This window comes from Leucoraja erinacea, chromosome 26 (genome assembly GCF_028641065.1).
Source record: "Leucoraja erinacea ecotype New England chromosome 26, Leri_hhj_1, whole genome shotgun sequence".
Lineage (NCBI taxonomy): Eukaryota > Metazoa > Chordata > Chondrichthyes > Rajiformes > Rajidae > Leucoraja > Leucoraja erinaceus.
The window spans coordinates 7,598,548-7,624,383 of record NC_073402.1 but is presented as its reverse complement, the minus strand read 5'-3'; the positions used below and the strand labels follow the sequence as shown (position 1 = coordinate 7,624,383).

Here is a 25,836-nt window from a genome sequence, read left to right as displayed (position 1 = left end):
AACCGAAAGTTTGTGCTCTCTGATAGGGAAAAAACAGAAGCACAAGCTGAACTGGAACGGCTTTACATAAAAGGTGTAATTGAGCAAACGTGACACGAACCATTAGAATTCGTGTCCAATATATTTACCAAAACCAAAAAAGATGGTGGTTGTCGCATCATCATAGATCTGACAAAATTGAATACATTTGTACAATATATTCACTTTAAAATTGAAACTTTTGTTATTGCTAAACAACTAATTTCCAAAGGGTACTTCATGGCTAGCATCGATTTAAAAGATGCTTACTATTCAGTACCCATACGAGGTGACCACAGATGTTACTTAAAATTCAACTGGATGGGACAAATTGGCAATATAAAGCACTGCCAAATGGGCTAACATCAGCCCCCAGGCTGTTCACAAAAATCTTGAAACCAGCCCTAGCGTTTCTACGAAAACGCAAACACATGATTATGGCATATTTAGATGACATACTCATTGTGGGCATAACTTGGGAATTGGCCATACTAACTGTAACAGCCACAAAACAGTTGTTTGAACAACTGGGATTTATCATCCATCCAGTTAAATCTAAACTAACACCGTCCACTACTATGGACTACTTGGGATTTACCATTGATTCAGTTCACATGACAGTGACACTACCTAAGGAAAAAGCCAGAGAAATAATGGAGGTATGCAGCAACCTCATTGACATCAGAAACCCATCCATCAGATTGGTAGCTAAAGTAATTGGTAAAATGGTGGCTGCTTTCCCAGCCATACAATTTTGACCCCTACATTACCAAAACTTACAGAGAGCCAAAATTCCAGCTCTAAAAATTAATGCAGGTCAGTTTGACAGACCTATGAGACTACCAATCCAAGCCAAAACGGAATTAAAATGGTGGATAGATAACATCTGGCTTTGTTCCAACCCAATCATTGTCAGTAACCCTTCGATGGTACTACAAACTGATGCCAGTGCTCTAGGGTGGGGAGCCGCCAATACCATCACCAGCTGTGGAGATAGATGGACAGCGCAGGAGGCATCCTTCTTACTCACACTGGGTATAAACTACTTGGAAATGTTGGGTGCATTTCATGGCCTTAAGTCATATTGTACTGGATCACACCACCAGCATGTTAGATTACAAATAGACAATACCACTGTGGTAGGTACACAAAATTGCTGGAGAAACTCAGCGGGTGCAGCAGCATCTATGGAGCAAGGGAAATAGGCGACGATTCGTGCCAAAACCCTTCTTCAGACTGATACCACTGTGGTAGCATACATCAACCACATTGGCGGCAACAAATCAATATTATGTGACAATCTCGCTATTTCAATTTGGCAATGGTACATCCAGAGAAATATTGGATATCAGCCACTTACCTACCAGGGAGACTAAATTTAGTGGCAGACACCAGGTCACGCAAATTTAATGAAAACACCGAATGGATGTTAAACAAAACGGTGTTTTCTGATATTACAGCAAAATATGGTACACCGGATATCGATCTTTTCGCATCCAGACTAAACAACCAGATATCTAACTATGTTTCATGGGAACCAGACCCTGGGGCAGCGGCCACAGATGCATTTTCGTTGCATTGGGGGAAATGGTTTATTTACGCATTCCCTCCCTTCTGCCTCATCAGTCGGGTGTTAAGGAAAATACAACAACTCTGCTTCTGGTATTTTGGTAGTACCCGATTGGCCTACTCAACCATGGTTCCCAGTGGTGCAAAACATGGTATTGGAACCATGTATTACAATCCCACACAGACCAGATCTACTACTACATCCCGTGACAGGGGATAGCCATCCAAGCCATAAAAGCTTGAACCTGTTAATTTGTAGAGTTTAAAGACACCGCTTCTACAACTGGGACTCACGGACCGAACAGCAAACATCATCTCGGCGGCCCAAAGAGAATCAACCAAGAAACAATATCTGGTCTACATCAGAAAGTGGGAAACGTACTGTCATAAGAACAAAATCACCAACAGAAATATCAACATCTCATCTGTCCTGGAATATCTGGCAGGCCTCCACTATGATGAGGGGCTCAGCTACAGTGCCATCAACAGCGCCAGAAGTGCCCTGTCGACATACCTATGGCAAGGGACAGAGCGTTACACGGTAGGGACTCGCCCTCTGGTAACCAAGCTCATGAGGGGAATATTTAACACAAACCCCCCAAAAAACAGGTACTCCCATATATGGGATGTAAGCATTGTCCTGAAAGCACTCAGGAACTGGTCACCAGCATCTACCCTGTCCCTATACAGACTAACGTTAAAAACAGTCATGTTAATGGCACTGGTCACGGCACAGAGTGTTCAGTCATTGCACAAACTCAGACTGGACAACATGACCTCCTCACCTGATGATATTACGTTCCATATTTACGAACTAGTAAAACAGAACAGACAGGGATCAGCAGGCCTCAATATCCAATTTAGGTCATACCCCGCAGATGACCGCCTCTGTATAGTTAAACATCTATCACTATACATGGAGAAAACAAAAATCCTAAGAGGCAATGAGAAGGGACTGCTGATCAGCCATGAGAAACCTCACAAAAAAATGATGGTCCAGACGATCTCGAGATGGCTGAAACAGGTACTGACGCAGGCTGGGGTAGATACTAACGTGTTCAAATCTCATTCCACCAGGGCCGCAGCTACATCGGCAGCAGTACAACTGGATGTGCCCATGGACCAAGTCCTCGAAGCAGCAGGGTGGTCAGGGGAAAGAACTTTCCAGTTATTTTATAATAAGCCAGTGAGGAAAACTGGAACATTTGCAGAAATTTTTTTTAATTCTGTAAATTAATTAAAAACCCATAAATGGGGTTATAATTTGTGTTAATAAATGTTATGATTTCAATAACGAATCATGTGCAATTATGTTAACACTATTCCTCCCAGTCAAGGCAGACGTGTGCATGGACTCGTTTCCACGGCATGAAATCACAGAGCTTTGAAATCTTCACTTAGTCAATCACGTGACTCTGAAGTAAAATAGTAAGATTAAACGAAAACTTACCAGTTTGAAGTTTGATCTGTATTTTATGAGGAGTTACGATGAGGGATTACGTGCCCTCCACACTTCCTCTCTCTCCCCCTCCTTCTTCTCTCTCCCCCTCGCTTCCCCCCAACCTTTCTCCCTCCCGCTATCTCCCTCTCCTCTCCCTTCTCTGTCTCCTCTCACCTCTCTCTTCCCCTCTCTCCTCCTCTTCCCCATTTCTCCGTCCTACCTCACTCTTCCCCTTGCCCTCTCTCCCCTCTGTCTCTATTTCTTTGCCCCCCTATCTCTCTCTTTCCCCCGTTTATTTCCCCTCTCCCTTCCCCATTCTCCCCCCTCTCTTCCCTCTCACCCCTCACTTCCCCCCCCCCCCCCCCTCTCCCCCCCTCCCTCCCCCCCTCCTCCCTCCCCCCCCCCCCCCCCCTCTCTCTCTCTCTCCATTCACTCCCCCGTCTCTCCCCTCTCGCGGCAGCAGCACAACACTTCCGACGCCCCCGACATGCACTGTCCGGATTGCTCCATGGCCTGAGCTGCAGCGAGCGACACGCCGGCCCCGGCAAACACTCGTCCGTCCCGGCTCCCCGCATCTGTTCCGGCCACTGGTTCTGCTCCCAACCTTCCCGCAGCCCCGGCTCTCCAACACCCGCGGACCATGCAGTTTATCCCAGTTTTGAAATTTTCGTTGATCACAGATTTTTTCATCACAGAGCGTGAGACATTTCTGATCGGCGTGAGGGCGTGAGTTTGCTTGAGGGCGTGAGTCTCACGCTCAAAGCGTGAGAGTTGGCAGCCCTGAAATAACTAAAATATAACATTTACATAATTATTCAGACCCTTGGCAATGACACTCAAAATTGAGCTTAAGTTCATCCTGTTTCCATTGATTATCCTTGAGATGATTCTACAACTTGATTGGAGTTCACCAGTGGTAAATTAAACTGATTGGACATGATTTGGAAACGCACACACCTGTCTATATTATGTCCCACAGTTGACAGTGCACGTCAGAGCAAAAACCAAGCCATGAAGATGAAGGAATTGTCCGTAGACCTACGAGACAGGACTGTGTCGAAACGCAGATCTAGGGAAGGGTATAAAACAATTTCTGCCGCATTGCAGGTCCCGAAGAGCACAGTGGCTTCCGTCATTCTTAAATGGAACTTTGGAACCACTGGGACTCTTCACAGAGCTAGCCGCCGGCCAAACTGAGCAATCGGGGGAGAAGGGCCTTGGTCAGGGAGGTGACCAAGAACCCGATTAGAGCTCCAGTTTCTCTGTGGAGATGGGAGAACCTTCCAGCAGGACAACTATATCTGCAGCACTCAACCAATCAGGCCTTTATGGTAGAATGGCCAGACGGAAGCCACTCCTCAGTAAAAGGCACATGACAGCCCGCTTGTAGTTTGCCAAAAGGCACCTAAAGGACTCTCAGACCATGAGAAACAAGATTCTCTGGTCTGATGAAACCAAGATTGAATTCTTTGACTTAAATGCCAAGCCTCACATCTGGAGGAAACCAGGCACCGCTCATCACCTGGCCAATACCATACCTACGGTGAAGCATGGTGGAGGCAGCATCTTGCTGTAGGGATGTTTTTCAGCGGCAGGAACTGGGAGACTAGTCAGGATTGAGGGAAAGATGAACGGAGCAAAGTACAAAGAGATCCTTGATGAAAACCTGCTCCAGAGCATTCTGGACCTCAGATCTGTGAATGTCCTTGAGTGGCCCAGCCCGAGCCCGGACTTGAACCCGATCGAACATCTCTGGATGGACCTGAAAATAGCTGCGCATCGACACTCCCCATCCAACCTGACAGAGCTTGAGAGGATCTGAAGAGAATGGAATAAATTACCCAAATACAGGAGTGCCAAGCTTGTAGCATCATACCCAAGAAGACTTAGGCTGTAATCGCTGCCTCAACAAAGTACTGAGTAAAGGGTCTGAATACTTATGTAAATGTGATATTTCATTTATTTCTTTTTAATTACTTTGCAACGATTTTTTAAAACAGCCTTTTTCGCTTTTTTAATTATGGGGTATTGTGTGTAGATTGATGATTTAAAAAAAATGTCATCTATTTTAGAATAAGGCTGTAACGTAACAAAATGTGGAAAAAGTGAAGGGGTCTCTATATTTTCTGAATGCACTGTATATCTGCATAGGAAGGAACTGCAGATACTGGTTAAACTGTAGACACAAAACACGGAATAACTCAGTGGGGCAGGCAGCATCTCTGGTGAAAAGGAATAGTTGGCTTTTCGGGTCGAGACCCTTCTTCGAATAGCTATTTTGTGTCTATCACAGAGAAAATATATCCTTGTAATGTTCATAATTTCATGTCAGGTGGCACAGTGGCGCAGCGGTAGAGTTGCTGCGTTACAGCTCCGGAGACCCGGGTTCGATCGTGACCATGGGTGCTGTCTGCACAAAGTTTGTACGTTCTCCCCATGACTGCTTGCGTTTTCTCCAAGATCTTCGGTTTCCTCCCATACTACAAAGACGTACAGGTTTGTAGGTTAATTGGCTTGGTATAAATGTGTGGGTGTAGGAAAGTGTGAATGTGCGGGGATCGCTGGTCTGTGGACCGAAGTGCCTTTTTCCGCGCTGTATCTCTAAACTAAACCGGTTTGGCATTAAACTAGATTATAACAGGTAACCAGATTATAAACCCATGTAACCACACATCAGAATGAGTTTCTCTACAGTATGAAATTTATTGCTGACATGCAAGATTTAATGAAGTACAAAAATATGTCATCTTTATTTTATATAAATTTGTATACAATGATCACAATTCCTTGCTATTGACATCTCATACAACCTACTTCAATTGGTACACCCAGAGGCAGCTTAAACACACAAATCACAGCCATTCACAGGCTGCTGTATTGTTCCAGTCTGATTAGCCAATCACATATACCATAAGCACATAATTAGAGGCAACTAAAGAAAAAATGCTCAACAATAAAGCAGATTCCCCAGGATGAACTAAAAATCCATGGCTTTAATTGCGACAAATGGTAATACTTAAGTGTCTTCACGAAATTAGTTTTTTTTTAAATTATCAACAATTTACAACAAAAAAAATAACTGGAGTATCCAAACTAGGGTCAGGCTCAGAAAACTCGACCAAGTGTGAGAAACATTTGAAAAGCAGTTTGTTTTTATCCCCAGGTGTTCACTAGGTTTAAAATGGAGCAGGTAAAGGTGTAGCCCTTCATCTGCGAAGGATGGTGGAATAGGAGAGGTAGAGAAGGAAAGAGAGAAAACAGGTCAGGACTACAATGGGTCTCAGTGCTCCGTAAAGCAGTAGTTATCCAATGAACAAGGTCCAAGAGAAACAGTCAGACGTGCTGAAGACCATGTCCCCCTATTGATTACGTCATGTCGACACTTTATTTACGCCAAAATATTCTTTAGAGGAGCCACTGTGCTCTTACCACTGAATCCACCCATTACAAGGTGTCATTTTACACATCCGACATGCTTGGAATCAGTTATAGACCCTGAGACTTATAGTTTACAGCTGGATGTGTTACACAAGGCTCCAACAAGCTCAAGAGACAAGTCCAAGTGTGACAGGTTACGTTAAAAAAAACGGTGAACACCACATACGAGTCAAGACCTGTATTTGAGAACCCACAATCACACCATCTTCTGATGCAGTGTTAACTGGCCAGCAAAAGTCAAGAATTAGTTCAACAAACCTCATGTCACGTTTATAAAGCTACCTTGGCCTTAAAAGACCAATTAATTAATTTTAATATAAGAAAGACCTTCTATACTTTAACCCACCCATTCTCGAGTTTCATCAGAAATTGCTACTTTATGTTCCATTAAATTAGCTCAGATAATATGGGATCTATCCCTCAGCTGTGGATCCCAGCACACGGCAGAGACGGGGCTTACAAACGCATCTTTGTGAGCCACAATGAAGACTTGTCTCACCAATACAGGAAGACCTCCACACAGCAGGGTTGAGGATTTGCAACCCTGCGCACGTACCTTGTGTGTCGCATAATGGTGGGGAATAGGAAAGCATCTACATAGCACACTAATCCCACAACACTAATCCCTGAGGGGCCCCCAAAAAATCTTCACTGTCGCAAATCTTCAATCCAAACTCGTCACCACCCACCCACCTTGCCTTACCAACCCAAACACAAGTACATTGGTATAGTCAGACACACACACATACACAGCATAAAAGCTTGAGGGGAAATCACAAACTTAATAAAAAGAACTTTCAATTGCATGAATCTTCTTTTGTACAAGACGTCAATCACAAGATCACACTGGCCAATGGTGGCAAATTCCCTGTACAATATCATGCAAAGACCCAAGTATTTCCATAGTACAAACTGAAAATAAAAGCATTTGAATCTGCTCGATTCCTTCTATACAGCTCTACCCTAGTCAGTGAATATATACTTCCCAAATCTTCATGACAAAGTTTAATTACATTTTTGTATAACAAAGGCTTTGTTCACTGCAACAAAGGGTAGGAACACATTTGGAGACCATCGTTCAATCATTGGTCTGAGAAAGCTAGAAGCGTTTAACAGACTTTTGAGATTGGATCAAAGGAAAGGAGTTTGCAAAATAAACAAGTCATTAAAAATGGAAAAAATCCTGAATACCTGCGCTCTTCCAGCTGGTAACAATCTCCACTGGGATGAATGACGAACTTGTTTGCTTCAGTTCCTCAGAACTATTTCGATCTGCTTTTGATTCAGCACAAGCTTACAGGTAGGACAACGACTAGCTTTTGACTTGAACTATTCAAAGCAACTGATATTGCCCACGAAGGTTCAAAGGTTACTGTACCTCCCGCGACACAAATCTTTGCGCAACAAAGATTCTTTAGGAACCTAAGCCTTCCACTAAATAGTGGAGAGCTGTATTTTCACAGGTTAAGTATATTTAGGCAAGACAGGCATTTTATTTAGGGTATTAATATCAAATGAATTTCTCAACAATTTTAGAGTCCAATGAAGCCCAAAACCTACCACATAAAAAAATATGTACACAAGACCTCTATATCATTGGTGACCACATCAGAATCATTTTATATACCCTTTTAGGCTTAAGATAACTCAAAGCCACACTGAAGTCACTGAGGCAATAACTGGCTGACATGATTGTGCTACAGTTAAACAACTCTCTGAAGACCTCTTAAAATAAGTTTTAGATAATCAGACAGCATCCACATCTTGGTCTTGGGAGGGTGAGCAATATTTAACAGTCTCAACTGTCTTTCAAAAATGGTGGAGAATCCCATGTAGGATGGAATCTATTGCCCAAATCTTAGAGTCAATGGATATTCGTCACCGGTGAAGATTTTGGAAATAGCTGGTGAAGCTTATTTACCTATTCTGCTGGCACGACATGTCGCCAGATCACAAGTGAGTTTGATATATCCACAACTAACCAGGAGGGAAGCATTGTATTTAACCCAGACCAATGAAGCAGTTAACTGTTCCCCAACGAGGTTTCAAGAGGGGGTGTGATTGACCCTGGCTATTGCCAGCACTCACTCACCGCCTTTATATTTCAAGATTAACTAATCTCTTGCTGCAGGAAAAAAAAACGGTTCCACCAAAGGAAAAGGTACAAATGAAATGTGCTACAGTATATGATCAGCACAATGATCATAATCAGGCAAGACTCTGCCACCACCCATATTCCATCTCCTTGCCAGTCAATTTCACCGGTGAAATACAGTTTGCAGTTGCAAAAATTTAGAAGCCTGGTGGCATAACTTTAGGGGTTAATGGACTCAATTGCAGCAAAGTTATTGATGGCCCTGGACCAAGTTAATCAGGTGCTACACTGGTACACTAGGAACCATCATGGCCAATTCACCTCAAATTTCTGCCAGCATCAACATTGGGTCTTCAAACACTATTGTTGGATAATTCAGACACTCACTCCACACAAAAGCGATGCATTGTCGAGCATAGGAACACCAACAAATATTTTGTGCTTCACTGAATTCCAATGAAGACACTAAATGTTCTCCCTGAGCTTGTTTAAAAGTATAGAAATGACACTAGTGTTCTGCAGCTCAGTGAACTGAAAATTCCAGTGGCCTTGGAACACAAACCACTGGTAGTTTTAAAAAAGAAAATCAAGCTCCAAGATGAAAGCTTTAAATTTCAAAAAAATAAAAAAAATGAAACCAAAAAAACAGGGAAAGGTTCACTAAACCAATCGTTGCAGATGCACGCATTATAAACGGTTCTGGGAATCACATTGGTTTTCTTTCCTTCACATTTTCTCTTGATGAACATTTTGTACCACATTGAATTTGGCAAAAAAAAGACACATGGGGGGTGGGTGGGGAGGTAACAAAAAACAAAACAAAAAAAAGCCTACATGTTGCACTATTAGTTGATGGGTAATGTGGGCACATTGGAACTCCATAGCAATGAACTCACCCAATTCTTAATGCTGTTAAATCCCTTACAGTACAAGATCTTATCAGAGCCACAATAGAGGACGAATACCTCAGCCCAGTCTCTCAATATACAGTTCTGAGAAGTGTCTTGATTAAATGAATAAAGAGGTAGATTATATAAAGTAAAACTACACATCTACAACTATCCCAGAAGATGCGGCAATATTGTCCTTTTTAAAGAGCCATCTTCAGTTGTCTCAAATCTACAGCTAACCATTTGAAGAGATTCTGTCCAATGCTACATATCTGTCACAGAATACTGTATTGCTCCGGATTGGTAGTACGTGGCACGATGAGTTTTACTGTGCTGCGAACTTGGCACGTGGAGATTCCCGTCCCGTTTCTGCCCGTCATTTCCGCAAATAGCGCTGAGCAAGGATTGCTGCATCGAGAGGATTTATGGGCTGGGCGTCATGGCCCAGTCGCCGCACTGGCGGGATGTTACTAAACTGTCTCTTCTGTGCAAAACTCTTCACCTCGTGCATAGTGTTTCCCTCAGCCAGCATTAACTGCTGCCGCATGTAGTTTTCAAATTCATACTGTGACGATTCTTCGGTGACTTTTGCCTGTGCGAGAAAGAGAACGCAGTTAAAGAGATACACTACATTTGACTTTCAATACAGAGAAATAATGACATTTGTTTCAATGTAATTCAAAATTAATGGACCAAACCATAAATGGCAGTATAGGGTGAAGGTGTAAATATCATCAGCTTTAAAAATCAGATGGTTACTTTATATTGCTGTAAACAACAGGTCATCTCATCAGAATACAACTTAAGACACATTCAGGCCCCCCTCCCCCCCCCCAGAATTGGAACTAAACACTCTGAATAGTCTGCTGCACATTTGTTTAAATGGGCACTATAAAACATGCAACTGAAATAACCTTCCTCCAGAGGGCACTTCAGAATACAATTATGACCACAACCACAGCTCTTCGTAGTAAGAGTCAGTCATTCGGCTACAGGGTTTGTCACAAGGCCAGCAGCCTGGCAAAAAAAGTTGTTTGGTGATTTTTTTTCTCATAGCAATTTTGGGCTTGTAAGTAGAACCCCTTCTCTATTTCCATAACTCAATTATCCCTACCAAGTGCAATTGAGGTTGGTATAGATGGAGTCGAGTCAGTGTCAAGCAGTGTGAAAACAGGTCCTTCAGCCCAATCTGCCCACACCGACCAGCATGCCCCATCTATACCAGCCCCAGCTGTCTGCATTTGGCCCATATCTCTCTGAACCTATCCTATTCCATGTTCCTGTCCAAATGTTTTTAAAATGTTCTGATAAAACTTGCCTCAACTTCCTACTCTGGCAGCTTGTCCATATATTACCACCCTTTGTGTAAAAACATTGCCCCAAGGTTCCTAACAAGTCTTTCCCACCTCATCTTAAACCTATGTCCTCTGGTTCTCGATTTCCCTAATCTGTGTAAAAGAGGCTGTTGTGGTGCGTGGGTCTCAAAAGGAGGCACGAAGTCCAGTGTTTGAGAAGCACCTTTATTATATTCCTCCCGGTTGAAGGGAAGACGAAACCAGAGGAAGGTGGCACCCAAACCCTGCCTTTTAAACCCTCCTTTTGAGACCCACGCACCACACTGTGCATTTATCCTAACTATTCCTCTCATGATCTTACACACCTCTAAAATCACGTGGCATCCTCCTGTGCCTCAAGAAATAAAGTCCTAGCCTGCTCAACCTCTCCTTACAATTCAGGCCCTCGAGCCCTGGCAACATGCTTGAAAATCTTCTCTGCACCCTTTCCAGCTTAACACCATTTTTCCTCTAACAGGGTAACCAAAACTGAACACAATACTCTAAATGTGGCCTCACCAATGTCTTGTACAATTGTAACATTACCTCCCAACTCTAGTGTGCCTAAAAGTCACCTGAAAAAAATGTACAATCGCTTGCTTAATGGACCCGTCCCACTTAGATGACTCTTTAGGCGACCGCCAGGGACCAATTTTAATGGAATTCACCTATGACACCTGGCGATAACCTACAACAACAAAAATTGTTGCCACTGCCGCCGAAAATGTTCAACATGTTGAAAATATTGTGGCAGTCGCCCCAAAAATTCGCATAAGTGGGACAGGGCCATTAGACTCCTGTGCCCTGGGGAAAAATTGACCATTCCCCTAATTTATGCTCATCATAATTTCATATACTTGAAATATTGCCCAAGCTCCAGGGAAAAAAAAAAATTCCAGCCTATCCAGTCTCTCGTTACAACTGGAGCCTTTCAGTCCTGGGCGCATTTTTTTCCTACTCCAAGGGTCAGCTTAATGACATCCTTGCTATACTTAGATGTCTAGAACGGCACATAATACACCCAAGTGCGGACGTTATCCACTGGCGAACTGCCTGTTCTGGCGCTGTACCTTATTTCCTGTTCAGATGACTGGGGCGCCGCCGGCGTGGTGACACGGGTCAAAACCGCCTCCAGGATCATGTTCTCACATCTTGAACAGTTGAAACCTGACGTTCCAATTCTTGCACAGAATATCCTGACTGATGAAGACAAACCGACAAAATGCCTTCACCACCATCACCACTTTCAGGGAACTACGGACAGGCACCTTGCATTTTGTGTGTTTGATTTGTGTGTTTTTATAAATAAAGCACGTATTAATTCAATGCCAAAGCTTGATTTACACGCTTGTATTTTTGGAGTAACGTGCTTAAATTTCCACCTGGCAGCGTAGTTGCAAATGTGTTATTGACTTACACGCTGCTTTTCAAGAAGGCGACCCCTGTGGAAAATGCGAAGTGCTGCTATGTATCTATTTTACGAGTCCCTAGGATCTTGCCATTACTCTGCAAGTCTAGCCCTGCATTCATTTACAAATACGCAACGCTACATTTGTCAGTGTTAAATTTCATATGGCCCACTTTCTCAGTTGCTATAGATCCCGTCTATCTGAATTAACCTTCCTCACTATCCACTATCCCAACAATTTTTGGAGTCATCCACAAGCATACTAACCATGACAACTACACTCTCATACAAATCAATATATATATAACGAAGAACAGTGAGCGCAGGATTGATTTCTAAATGATTTAGATGCAGTCTAAAAAAAACAACCATCCACGACCACACTCAGCCTCCTAGGCTAGAGTAGCTCCTCATGGATCCCACATGATCTAACCTTGCTGGTTATTCTAAGGATAGCCACTGAAAAAAAAAACACAGCAAGTCAAGATCATGACTGGTGCCTCGAGTCTGGCTTCATAAATTTTCTGTGGTTAACAACTAAAATGGCAATTTCAATAACAGTTCAACACTGAACAACCAACTCTGACACTTCCATCACACAAATAACTCCAGCAAATGGCTGTTATGCCATGCGTCAAGCATAAATGCATACCACGAGTTCAAATACCATTGAAAGATAAACATCAATTCAATAATAACAAATAATCCTCTTCCCCATAAAAAATCTTATGATCTGTGTGGGGCCCCAGGATTACACAATATGCACTAAATGCTTGAAGTAACCAAATTCCAGATATGCTTGCAGATGTCACTGGGTCAAGAGTCATGTCAACTCAGTCGTTACTTCAAGAGGTTTAGAAATGCAAGGTCAAAAGGCAAATTCAATTTATCAAGAACAAATACCATCTGGAGTACCAAACTCAATTTAACCACTGATTCACTGAAATGTATTGGTCATGGAGGGGCAAAAATTCACCAAATAATGCCAGGGCTTCATGTTGAGAGCAGGTACAAACTACGCAAGTAGGTAGCAATTTGGCACAGAGGTTAGTGCTGCTGCTTAAAAACTGTGGGGGACCTGAAAGCTGTATGTATGGAGGTTGTAAAGAGTTACGAGTGTTTTATCGTCATATGTACCAAAATGGAACTATTAAATTGTTACTTGCACGCTTTTCCTGACTCTGTAGGGTTTCTCTGGGTTCTGCAGTTAAGTAATTAGATTAGTAATCTGATCTAAATTATTTTATTAATTAATTACTTGTATAAATTAACTTATGCCAATTAATTAGCCTAGATAAACTATTCTTTGCTTCAGTTAATAGGGAAAAAATTGAAGGGTTGCTGATGAATATGTATGAAAGAGGAAGTCACAAGGGTACAAAGAAATAAGGAGGGGGATATGAAATTAATTGGCTTGCTAATCCAAGTCAGAATGAATCAAAAAGTATTCTTGTGTGTCATGCAAGACAAGTTGAGTTGAAGGAAGTAAATGACGTTAGAATAGAAGTGACCTCCAAATCTTTTTATATGTTTAACTAGATGCAACTGTTCTGTACCTCTGCTCCATTTTCCTGCCTTGCCCACTGCCAAAACAATATTTCTCCCACATTGATCCCGATGCACCATAGCCTGATATAATCAGGATAAATACAGATAAACTATTTTCTCTGGTGAGAGCATTTTCCAGAATAATGGGATATAAAATCTTGTAATTAGAACTAGGCTACTTAAGAGTGAAGTTGCAAGAGTTTCTCCACACACTGTTGGAAATACGTACCAAACTCTAAATTGTTGTGGATTACCCTAACACCAATTCAAGATTGAGATTAGAATTTTATTTGGACAAGGGTACAGATGATAAAATGAGGTACAGAACACACAAAGGGATATATAGATTACTCTTAATGTTCTTCATTCCATTCAACTAAATGGTTGGTGCAGCAGAGATGGAGCCTCACAGTACCAGAGGCCCGGGTTCAATCCGCACCTCGGGCACAGCCTACACGTTCATTGTCAAATGCCTTTCGTCGCACATCCCAAGGACACACGGATTGGTAAATAAATTGGCCACCATAAGTTGCCATTGGTGTGTACATGGAGGGGTAGAAACAGGGTTTCAGTTGAGAGGAGTTGATAGGGATATATGGAGAATTAAACAGGATGTAATTATGGTAGCCCATGTTATACCTCTTAGACTTCCGAGTTTCTTGAATGACTAAATGTTTAATAGTCAAGGACATCAGGAACTGGGCAAGATATGGCCAGAAGGATCAAACAAACTAGATGTTCTTTTTGGTCTCTGTTGAATTGAGACGCCATCATTAGCCTAACTATGTGACTTAACATGGAAGGAAAACACACCCACTCATGGGTGCTTGTTAAAAAGTATGTGTGCATGATTTTGAGATAATATTAGCACTGGTTGGATTACAATATGGTTATTCACACCCTGGGGTTGGTAGCCAAAGCCCGAGGACAACATTATTTTGAACAGTTTGTCCAAAGAAAAAGTGCTTCCAGGGGATGCAAAAATAAAAAAGTCAGCAGCCATCTTATGAAACAATCATATGATTGCCTAAGAGATACTGCAAGATAGACTGGCTACACAATAATTCTGGTGCACATGCTGGCTAATTCCCAGCGCTGGAAGCTTGCATGATTCATTGTAACTGAAGCCAGGCGTGCAATGTCAAATTAATAGTTGAAACATCAGAATAATTAGTGGAAGCCACAAGAGTGATGAGTTTGAGAGCAAGTGAGTCACTTTGCCCCACTGCAGCTTCATTAAGCTTACATGTTTCATTTGGTTCGCAAACCCAAATAAAACACTTGGACTCGTGCACAAATATGGGGTGGGTGCTCTGAAACAATATCATTACGTCACTGAGTTGCAAAGATGAGGTTGCTATATGTTTACACAACAGCACCAACCCAAACCAGACAACTCCCTGCTATGGAATTAAACCCTACACACCAAAATTATTGCATTTAGGCAATCTGGATTTTAATCGCATTGATTAATGTTTCAGTAGCACAGGATCATTGGACTAAATGCTTTCATACCTCTTGTAAGATTTCTGGATTGTTGACTTGGTCATCAATATCTGGCACCACCTGCAAAGGACCACTAAGCGATGAAAGAGACTGCCTGCAAATAAATCCAGAAGTATTTTGTCAAAACAAAAACACCCACTCACATACTTGTTCTTAAACAATACAAGACTGTTATTTAGCCGAGATCGTGGCAGGTACTGGGAGACAATTGCATCTTGAGTCTCAATGTAAGCCAAAAGGCCCTTACCAGAAAAAAAGGATTTAATTCACTTTTTCTCAGTCTGCATCAGAACTATCCAGCTCTGCTGCTGTGCCCATTTGTAGAACTTAACTTTGTTTTTTCTCTCCATGGACATGTTGGTCGTTGTTGGGCATTAACTACACCCATTGACCCGCATTTCACAGCTTTTAAAAGGTTGCTTTTTAACTGTACTCATTAATTTATTAACGAGGTGATTTAGAATCAGCCATTTAGCACGGAAACGGGCCTTCAGCCCAAAGTGTCCATGCCGACCAAGATGCCCTATCGATGCAAGTCCCACCCACCTATGGAACCCCCACCATCACCTTGAATCTATGTCTTCTGGTTCTTGATTCCTCTATTCTGGGTAAAAGACTGTGCACTCATCCCATCTACTCTCCTCACGATTTTATACACCTCAAAATTATCATCCCTCAGCCTCCTGCGCTCCAAGGAATAAAGTCTAGCCTGTCCAACCCATCCGTGTAACTCAGGCTCTTGAGCCCTGGCAACATGCTTGCAAATCATCTCTGCACTCTTTCTAGCTTAATGACATCCTTCCTAATTGAAGGTGACAATTACTGAACGCAATACTCCAAATGCTGCCTCACCAACATATTATACAATGTAAGAGAACATCCCAACTTATCCAACATCCTGACTGATGAAAGCCTTCTTGACCTGTGAAGCCACTTTCAGGGAACAATGTAGATCCCTCTGCTCCCTGGGGCCCCATCATTCACTGTGAAGGTCCTGCTCTGGTTTAACTTTCCAAAATGTAACACTCTCACTTATCTGCATTAAAATCCAACTGGATCACAATGTCAATCCCAATCAGAGAAACACCTTTTGTTTTTACCAATCTCTCCCCTGTCCTCCAGAAACTTATTTTCTTTCTTTCCAAATTCCGATGAAGGGTCTTTGACCTGAAACATGGTCTATTTCTTCTTCCACAGACACTGCCGGACCTGTTAACTGTTTCCAGCATGTACTGTTTTTTTTAATTTTGGAGTTCCAGCAGCTGTAGTAGATTTCCAGGATTTTAAAATGATATGGCCTGGGGCAAGAGGCAGGGCAGAACATTTCCCTCTCATTGAGTCATCACGAAGACTGTGAATCATGTGCAATAAATAGATTCCCATGGCAACAAGATCCCTTTGAAGGACGAAAGCAACTTAGCAATCAATATTTTGCGAAGGGGAATAGCTGGAATTGAAATGGCAAAGTGTTGTTCAGCTCAGACGATGTCATCTTATATCTGAATCTGCATGCATTATTCCCAACTTGCCATGGTTACAACAAGATTCTTGGAAAAATGTTCATTAGAATATTTAAGTCTGGAAATAACCAGGGACAGGAGTAGCATCTTTGAAAGCGTGCAAGAACTTTGTTTTAAACAGTAGAGCTGCTGTCTCTCAGCGCTAAAGTGCCGGGTTCGAGCTTGACGTTGGGTGCTCTGTGTGGAGTTTGCATGTTCTCTCTGTGACCACATTTCCTTCGGGTGCTCCAGTTGCCTCCCTCATCCCAAAGACGTGCGGGTTTGTCGGTTAATTGGCCTCTAAATTGCCCCTTGTGTGTAGGGAGTGGATGCGAAAGTGGGCAAACAGTATTTGTGTGAATTGGTGCTCACTGGATGGCTTGGACTCAGTGGGATGTGGGGCCTGTTTCCACTCTGTACCTTTCAATTAACTCAGTTTGTACCACAGGTAACTGAAGAGTGGGCAAACCTGTTTCCAACCTATCCAAGACAGTGGATGATATCAACATCGATATTGAAGAAGAATGCAGTAAACAGATGTATAGCATTTTTTTAAATGGAAAAGAACAGGCATGTAAGTGTGGAAACAACTCACAATCTGATCATTTGTCCAGTCTTCAATGTCGTGCATAATGCTGAGGGGAGACAGCTAATGTGTAGTACTGTTTATAAAATAGCAAATAGTCCATGTTGCTGCAGGGCAGCCAGCCCAAAATTAATAATGAACAAATTATTGTTAATAACATTGAAGCACAGAAATGACAATGTCGTGAGGACATTAAGGCTTGTCAGCATTAATTTGTTATGGTGAGATCAATTTTGATTGATGGCTGTTTTTCTAAACCAGAGATTAACATGGAGAATAATCAGATTGCAGAATTGGATTTTGGCAAGATATTTCACCAGGTCCACCTTAAGCAAAAGTTTAAAGCCCACGAGAGGCTAGAGGAAGTTCAATGAAAGCAATAGCTATCAGGCTTTGGGAGTTTTAGGAGTGGGGACTCGCGTGCTGTGGAGACCTTCAAGGTCCCTTGCTTTTCGGGTTATAGATGAATGACTTGGGTTTTATAACCAGGATTTACCAATAATACTGCAATCAACGGTGCAGTTATTTGTGAGTAAGAAAGTTCTAGGCCACAGGAAGACACCAAGAAAGTAATTAGATGTTGTGCTAAAATGGTCAGGTAATTAATCTGGGGAGGGAAAACAAGGCTTGGGTATGAATGCATGATACTAAGCAGCGTAGAGAACTGGGGAAGTCACAACGTTTTCAGGTCATGACACAAGCAGATAGCCAGTTATGACAGCATACTTGCCTTTATTAGAATTAATGGAAGGAAGGGCAGAAATGTTTCCCACATCTCCATCATACACAGCTTACCCCTTGACATAACACAAAGGACAGGAGTAACTCAGGCCAGGCAGCATCTATGATGAGAATGGGCAGACGACGTTTTGGGTTGGGACCCTTCATCAGACAATAACCCAGGTGTGATCCCAGTAGGCTTTACACAATAGTAAAACAACTCTCTCGCGCCTACAAGCAAATACACTGGAATAAAGACTGACATACTATTTTTCCCTCAATCGCTTGCTTCAGCTGTATGTTGGCTTCAGTAACTTGCTTCGAAGCACACCTGGATCCTTTTGAATATCAACATTACCCACATTGTTGCCATTTAACAAATACTCTTCTTCTGTATTTGTGGATGATCTCTTATTTTTCTACATTATATTCATTTTGCAACGCTGTCACCCACTCAGTTTGTCGGTATGACTTAGAAGTCATCTCACATCTTCCTCTGCACTCACATCCCACCTAGTTTTTTTTATCATTAGCAAATGTGAGAATTTGACTTTTCAACCACCCAGCATTGACACAAATAGGGAATAGCTGAGACCCCACTAGTGTTCACCTGCCACTAGGGGCGCCGGGGAGATGGCTGCCTTGCCGGCAGTCTGTTCGGATTTTCTTTCTTTTTGTTGTTTTTTAGTGCGTTAAAACTTTGTTTTAATGTTCTTCGGTTTATTTTATGTGGGGGAGGGGGGGATGGGATCGATGGGAAACTTTTATTCAAGCTCTTACTTTCCCGCAGATGTGATCAATTTTCAGATCACATTCTCCGGGCTCTGCGGCCTAACATCGATGGAGCTGGAAGCCTCCTTGGACTGTCCTGAGCCCCGCCACTAGTTGCGGACTTAACATCGGAGCTGATCCCTTGCCTGGGATCGCTCCCACCGCGGAATCACCATCAAGGGCTCGCAGTCTCGGGTGAGGCTAGTCGGGAGCTCCGACGTCGCGGAAGGTTCAACCAGCCCTGACCCGAGGTTCGATCGCCCGGCGCGAGGGAGCTGATATCCCCCCACTACGGGAGCTTGATCGCCTCGACGTGGAGGGCCCGAACGCCGCCGGCTACGGGAGTCAAGATCATCCCGTCAATGGCAGCTCGAGGCCGACGACCGAGGAAGAACAAAAGGAAGAGACTTGAACTTTATTTTGCCTTCCGTCACAGTGTGGAATGTGTAGGAGTCACCGTGGTGGATGTTTATGTTAAAATGTGTTTTTTTGAGTGATCTGTTGCTTTTAATTGTATGACTGATCTGGCCAATGAAATTCCTCGTATGTTGCAAAACATACTTGGCGAATAAAGTGCGATTCTGATTCTGTTAAGGGTAACTTTATTCCCACTGTCCAACGAATAATTCTCTATCCATCATCACATTACTCCTGTGTGGGAGGGCAACTGACAAGACTGCAGTTGTTCTTTCCTTTAAAAATAAAACTCCTATTTCCTTTAACAGGAAAGAAACTGGGTGAACATGAATGATCTATTTCCTCTGGCAGATTGATAACTAGGGGCATATAATTAAACTAATTGATTAAAAAGCTGAGGAGGAGGGTTGATTAAAAAAGAAATGACACCAAGTACTCAGGGTCTGGAACTCTCTGCCGGATAAGATGCCAGGGGCAATGGTGGAGCGACACATTTTAAAAAGGTACCTGGTTGGATACATGTGGGACCTCAAACTACACATCTACGACCAGAGAGCTGGTAAACGGGAGCAACCCAAATAGTTCAATTTTTGGCCAGCATCAACACAGTGGGCCAAATGGCCACTCCAGTGTCACAAGTTCTTATGAAAATATCATTACTCTCACTCGCTCATTTTCTGGTCCTGACTTTGTATGGGGTTATCTTGGAGTGTCTAAGTGTAAAAGGCCTGTTTGGAATTTGACAGAATTCACAGTTCAAAGACAAATGAGGCAATGCTTTTTATAAGGGTAGAGGAAAACAAGAATCAAATGTTATTTTCTCGCCAAGATGACACATCTCTTGCTGACAATGTGAAAGCACAGTGTCAGTCACACTTACAGCAACAGATAGGCAAGAGAAGTGGTCAAGAGGAACTCTGATCCAAAGATTAAAGTATGTGATGGTGATGGCGATGTAAAGAAGGAACGGGAACTCTGAAGCTCCATTGATAGGACTTGAGGGGGGTAGGCAGGTATGAAGCTATGCTTTACTGAACGGCAGACTTACCACGTAGCGATGATGGAGCTCAATGAATCCAACACTTCAGTTGCTGTCAGCCTTTGCTGTGGATCCAGAAGTAACAACTTCTGAATCAAACAAACTGTGTTTTCTGATACACGGCAGTCTCTGTCAGAGAGGAAAGATATAAAATAATTAATATTGCTGAACGGCACCTTTACAAAAACACACTGAACCCACAACATTATGCCAGCTGCACAATAAAAGTCTTGAATCTATTTGACACAAAGCTATGTAAACCATGAGTCATATAGCAGCACACCCAATACCTTAGGCATAAGACAAGCAACAAAACCAGTGAGTAATGCTCACATAAAATCCACCTCCCAAAATAAAACTAATCCTACAGATCTGAGCTGCAGCCACACTCAAAAACAAACACTGGCGAGATCAATGTTATATTGTTAATGGAAACTAATTCTCTAATGAAAAATGTTATTCACTGCAAAGCAATATATGCAATATGAACAGGGCTGAAAAGGAAGGAAATCAATGATCAACAAAAGGGCATACATTTCCCACCAAGAACGTGATGATTTTCATCATATAATGGACGAGGATTGACCCAAACAACCCTTCCCCCCCCCCCAATGTTTGGGCGGCTAAAACAAATAGCAAATATCATGTAAACAAACTGGTTATATGTTGAAACGAAAGGTTAATGCAATGGCAAATCATCAGGCTTTGAATTTCCACTCATAACTTGGCCAACTTTGAAATTATGTTAAATGTACCACAGCATCAAACACTCGTTTAAAACATTGAGGGAGTGCAACTAACATACTCAACTGAATATGGCTTGGTGACATTTTGGGTTGCGACACTTTTTCAGACATATGGGGGGATGGGGGTTTGGAGGGGGGGGGGGGGGGGGGAGAGCATAAACAGCTGGGAGAAAAGAGGAGATAAAGCATGGCAGGTAATAGGTGAACACAGATGAGGATCATCAGAGCTCTCCAGATACAGAATTCAAAGATTCACCACCCTTTCAGTGAAGACGTTTATCCTCATCTCAGTTCTAAATGGGAAATCCCTTAATCACTAGCCCAAAACCCCAAGGCTAGGGGTACATCCTCCACCCTCTTTTGTCAAGATGTGCAAGAACTTTGTAGGTTTCAAGAAGATCACCTAAACTCTTGCAAAAAAAAGGCCACAAAGGGCTGGAGCACCTCAGCAGGCCTGGAAACATCTCTGGGGAACATGGATAGGTGATGTTTCGGGTCCGAGGAAGGATCAGCTGATCTATGTTTTCCATATCTATGTGACCCGCTGAGTTCCTCCTGCACTGTAGTCTGGAAAAGCAGCATCTGCAGTTCCTTGCTTCTACTCTAGAAAATGGAGCTTGGTTCTTGGTTTCTTGGTCCTCCAAAATATTCCAAATGGAATTTAAACTGGTGGTGGAGGGAAGACTTAAGCCAGAAAGAGTTATTGGGAAGAAAGAGCTACTTTAAATTTAGTTGCATCTGTTTGGGTATCTATAGTTGGGTGGAGATTATTCCATGCTTTAATTGTGCGGGGGAAGAACGAATTGCTGTATACATCTGTCTTTGTAGCTGGAATCACAAATTGGATCGAATGCCCTCGTCTGCTCCTAATTGGTTTGGGTTTGGTGTAGGTCTTGTAATCTATGTAATAAGCTTAGCATATTTCTCGTTATATCATCGATCTCCCATCCCCGAAACTAGTCTGGTTAGTTCTTGTTACATTCCCTCAAAAGTAAATACATGCTTTATTGGATGAGACTACTCAGCCTGTGTGCAGTATTCCAGCTATGATTCCATATAACAACAGTACAATAGCTTTACTGCTGTACTCAAATCCTCTTGCAATAAAGCCCATCCATGCATCACATCCATGTGGCACCTGCCTGCAAACTTTCAGTGATTTATTACAGGAACATCCAGACCTCTTTGAACATCAACATTCTCCAATTTATTAACATTGAAAAATTACTGTGTTCTGTTTCTACTAGTGGAAACTATCCTATTGATCCACATGGGACTCCATTCACTCAGTTCAGCTTTTGGTCCTTCACAGCCTCAACACCACTCTCAATGCCACTCAGTTTGGTGTCAACAGCAAATTTGGAAGTATTATTATATTTGAGCCCAGCAGCCAAATTATAAATAATTTGAGATCAAAGTACCTATCCTTATATCAAATTGTCACAGGCTGCCAATCCGGGAAAGACCTATTTATTCCTAGTTTTATTTAACCTGTTGTCCAACTCTTGGTCCACTTAAGCAAACTACTCCCAGTTTCACATGCTTTAACTTTGATCCTTAACCCTTATCCTGTATTTGAAGGAAACAGGGCTTATTCCACTGCCCAGCTCGCCTGCCCCGAGCCACATTGCCTGTGTCAGCAGACCCACTCGAGTAGTCTTTTGTTGGGAGCCCGTTAGTTCAGCACAGTTGACTGCGATGGGATGGGTCTCGGCACAGGAGCCTCTCTAGACTTACCGGCAATCAAGGCTGCCAATGTGGCCAGAGCCATTCAACATATGTAACATTTGAGTAACACCGGGAAAACCTGGTTTAAAAAAATATTTTCAAATAGTATAAAAATACCCATGTAAACAATTTAAAACATAGAACATAGAACTGCACAGGCACAGCCCCCTCACCCCCAAGGTTTGTGCCGAACATGATGCCTGGTTACACTGGACTCATCTGGCTGTACTTGATCCATCTCCCTCTATTCCCTGCACTTCCGTGTGCCTATCCAAAAGCCTCAAATGCCACTATCGTAGCTGCCTCCATCATCACCGCTGGCAATGTGTTCCAGGCCCTCACCACTCTGTAAACAAAAAAAACTAGCCCCGCACATCTAATCTCCATTAAACATTCTCCCTCTCACGTTATAGCTATGCTCTCCAATGTTGGACATTACCACCTTGGGAATATGGTTCACTGTCTACAACTCATAATTTTACATAGCGGTACTTCTGTCGAGCCTCCCATCTGCCTCTCATGCTCCAGAAAAAAACAATCAATTCCACCTAAAACAAGTCTATCCAATCTCTTAATGTAGCCGAGACCCTCTAACTCAGGCAGCATTCCGGCATAAACATCGAAACTATAAATTAAATAACTTTTCCAACTGCTCACATTTATTTGAAGGGGATTGCTGCACTTGCACCCTAACCTGGCACACACTCAGCTGGCAGGTTGCTCAACATGGGAGCTGGTAGCCTGCGGGAGATCACCCACAGGAGCAGCTAGCAACGTATGGGCAAAGGATGCCATCTTCAACGTGGAAGTGGCCATCACTGGAAATGGAAAGAGGGAATTCTGTGGGAATACATGAATGAAGTTCCAATACAAGGGCTGGCATCCAGTGTCTCTGGCGTAAATTATTTGCCATCCTTCTAATCAGACAAAAAACAATATGGTAAACAAAAATGCTGGAGAAGCTCAGCGGGTGAGGCAGCATCTATGGAGCGAAATAATGGGTGACTTTTCAGGTCGAGACCCTTCTTGAGGCTGAGTCTCGACCAGAAACGTCGCCCATTCTCCATAGAGGCTGCCTCACTTGCAGTTTCTCCAGCAGTTTTGTCTACCTTCGATTGTTCCAGCATCAGCAGTTCCTTCTTAAAAACAATATGGTAGTTAATCACTCCCAACCATTACTTCCAAAAAAATGTTGGCATTTTTATCTTAAATAATGGAAGCAGATTTTAAATTTGAGCAGCTTTCTTTGTATTTGACTTGATGTACGTTAGTTTCAAAGCTGAATCATAAACAGAAAGCTGACAATGACTGCTCGAGAGTCCCGCACATGTGAGGCACCAATTCACCAGGACAGCTGCAGTCAGCAACTCAACTCTCAGATAATGCAGCAACTTTGCTCACTTCAACTCCCTCATAATGGCATGTTCAGCAAAAATCCCCACAACATTATAAATCAACATTCCACCTCATTAAAATATTCAATCCATGAGTAAGTTTAATAAAAACAAACATTGAAAAGGGAAGAGTCCAAGTGCTCTGTTCTTGCAAACGATGCTGACTCAGTGGTTGATCAATGGAATGAACAATGCAAGCGCTGGTCACACAATAAGTTAAATGGCAATGGGCTGAATCACAGGATCAAGGAACTTTTGTGGACATGCAACCGAGTAATATTCAAATGCACCAAAGTACAAACAAATCTCATACTGAAATCACAGAGTCTCTGTTCAGACTGTGCCTGAAATACTACACACAGTTCTGGACAATAATGTACTTCAATTCTGGATATGTCACAACATTTCTCCAGCTCAACTAAACTCTCACATCTTGGTTTGATACCCACAAAAAGAATCGCCCCTCATGTCCTCACCTTTGCTTTCAGGTCCTAGGTACAAAAACTCGAACCGTTGTGGCAAACAACCAGTTTACTCATTCACCACCTGTCCTGCCGCAATATTGTTCCAATTGTGTCCCATATTCCAAAGAGGTGCGGCTTGGTTGGTTAAATGGCACTGTAAATCAGCCCCAAGCGAGATGGGTGGCAGAACAGTGGGAGGTGAGAGAAAATAAGTGTCAGGGAAAGAAATGAGCGAGTAAGAAAGATGCAATTGCTCACAGCTGTAATAGACTCGAAGGGCTGTGGCCTTCAATGTCATATGGAAATGTGAAATGAGAAAACTCCCTCTCCAAAGTATTTGAGCACACGCACCAGCTGCAGTTGAGTGGCTGCCTTACAGCACCAGAGACCCGGGTTCGATTCTGACCACGGGTTCTGTTTGTATGGAGTTTGTACATTCTCCCCATGACCACGTGGGTTTTCTCCGAGATCTTCGGTTTTCTCCCACACTCCAAAGACGTACAGGTATATAGGTAAATTGGCTTGGAACAAGTGTAAATTGTCCCGAGTATGTGCAGGACATTGTTAACATGCGGGGATCGCTGGTCAGTGTGGGCTCGGTGGGCCAACGGGCCTGAAACTCTAAACTAAACTAATCCCAAATATGTGCTCATCCCTCCTGGAATTATTAATAAAATCAAGTTGCCACCCTTGATAATTCAAAGTCACAAATGGCATACAGTAAAACTGATAGCTAAATCTGTTTGTTCTCCATTCACACAGAACATAGAGATAAATTAGCCATTCAGATCCGAGTTTCCCAACTATTGATATCATTATCAATTTGTAGCAAGAATCATGAACACTAGCTTCAAAATTACCACCGATGTCCTGAATAAATTAATATTGAGCTCCATGTATCCATCACACACACACACACACACACTGCAGCAAGTTCCAGGTGTAAGCCTATGAAACTGAGCAAAGTCTCCCTCAAAATCCACACCACCCCCACTGACTTCATCCGCCAACTATTTCTGAAATGTAACAATACTCGTCTGACTGCAAGTACCGGATGAGCAGAAATTTCCTCCTACTGAATAAAGAAAAAAGATCTTGACTAAAATTTCCTGCAACTAAACACAGGAAAGTCTTAAAAGCTCCATTGTTTGGAGTTCTGACCACAGACTACTTTTCCGAGCCATTGACACGATCCCTCTCCTTAGTAACTGGCAGAGGCAGAGCA

General features: G+C 42.6%; 1 protein-coding gene across 3 annotated transcripts in view; it reads right to left on the bottom strand.

Annotated features, from left to right (window-relative positions):
- Positions 1-5,709: 5,709 nt before the first annotated feature.
- stk40 (serine/threonine kinase 40) overlaps positions 5,710-25,836 on the bottom strand; it is an 84,025-nt gene continuing 63,898 nt past the window's right edge. For all 3 annotated transcript variants that reach the window (XM_055656077.1, XM_055656078.1, XM_055656079.1), the window contains exons 9-11: positions 20,289-20,408; positions 15,257-15,341; positions 5,710-10,043 (exon numbers count right to left, since the gene is read on the bottom strand). In XM_055656077.1, coding sequence (XP_055512052.1) covers positions 9,828-10,043; positions 15,257-15,341; positions 20,289-20,408 — 421 coding nt within the window. In that variant the 3' untranslated portion in view covers positions 5,710-9,827. The remainder of the gene's footprint in view (positions 10,044-15,256; positions 15,342-20,288; positions 20,409-25,836) is intronic.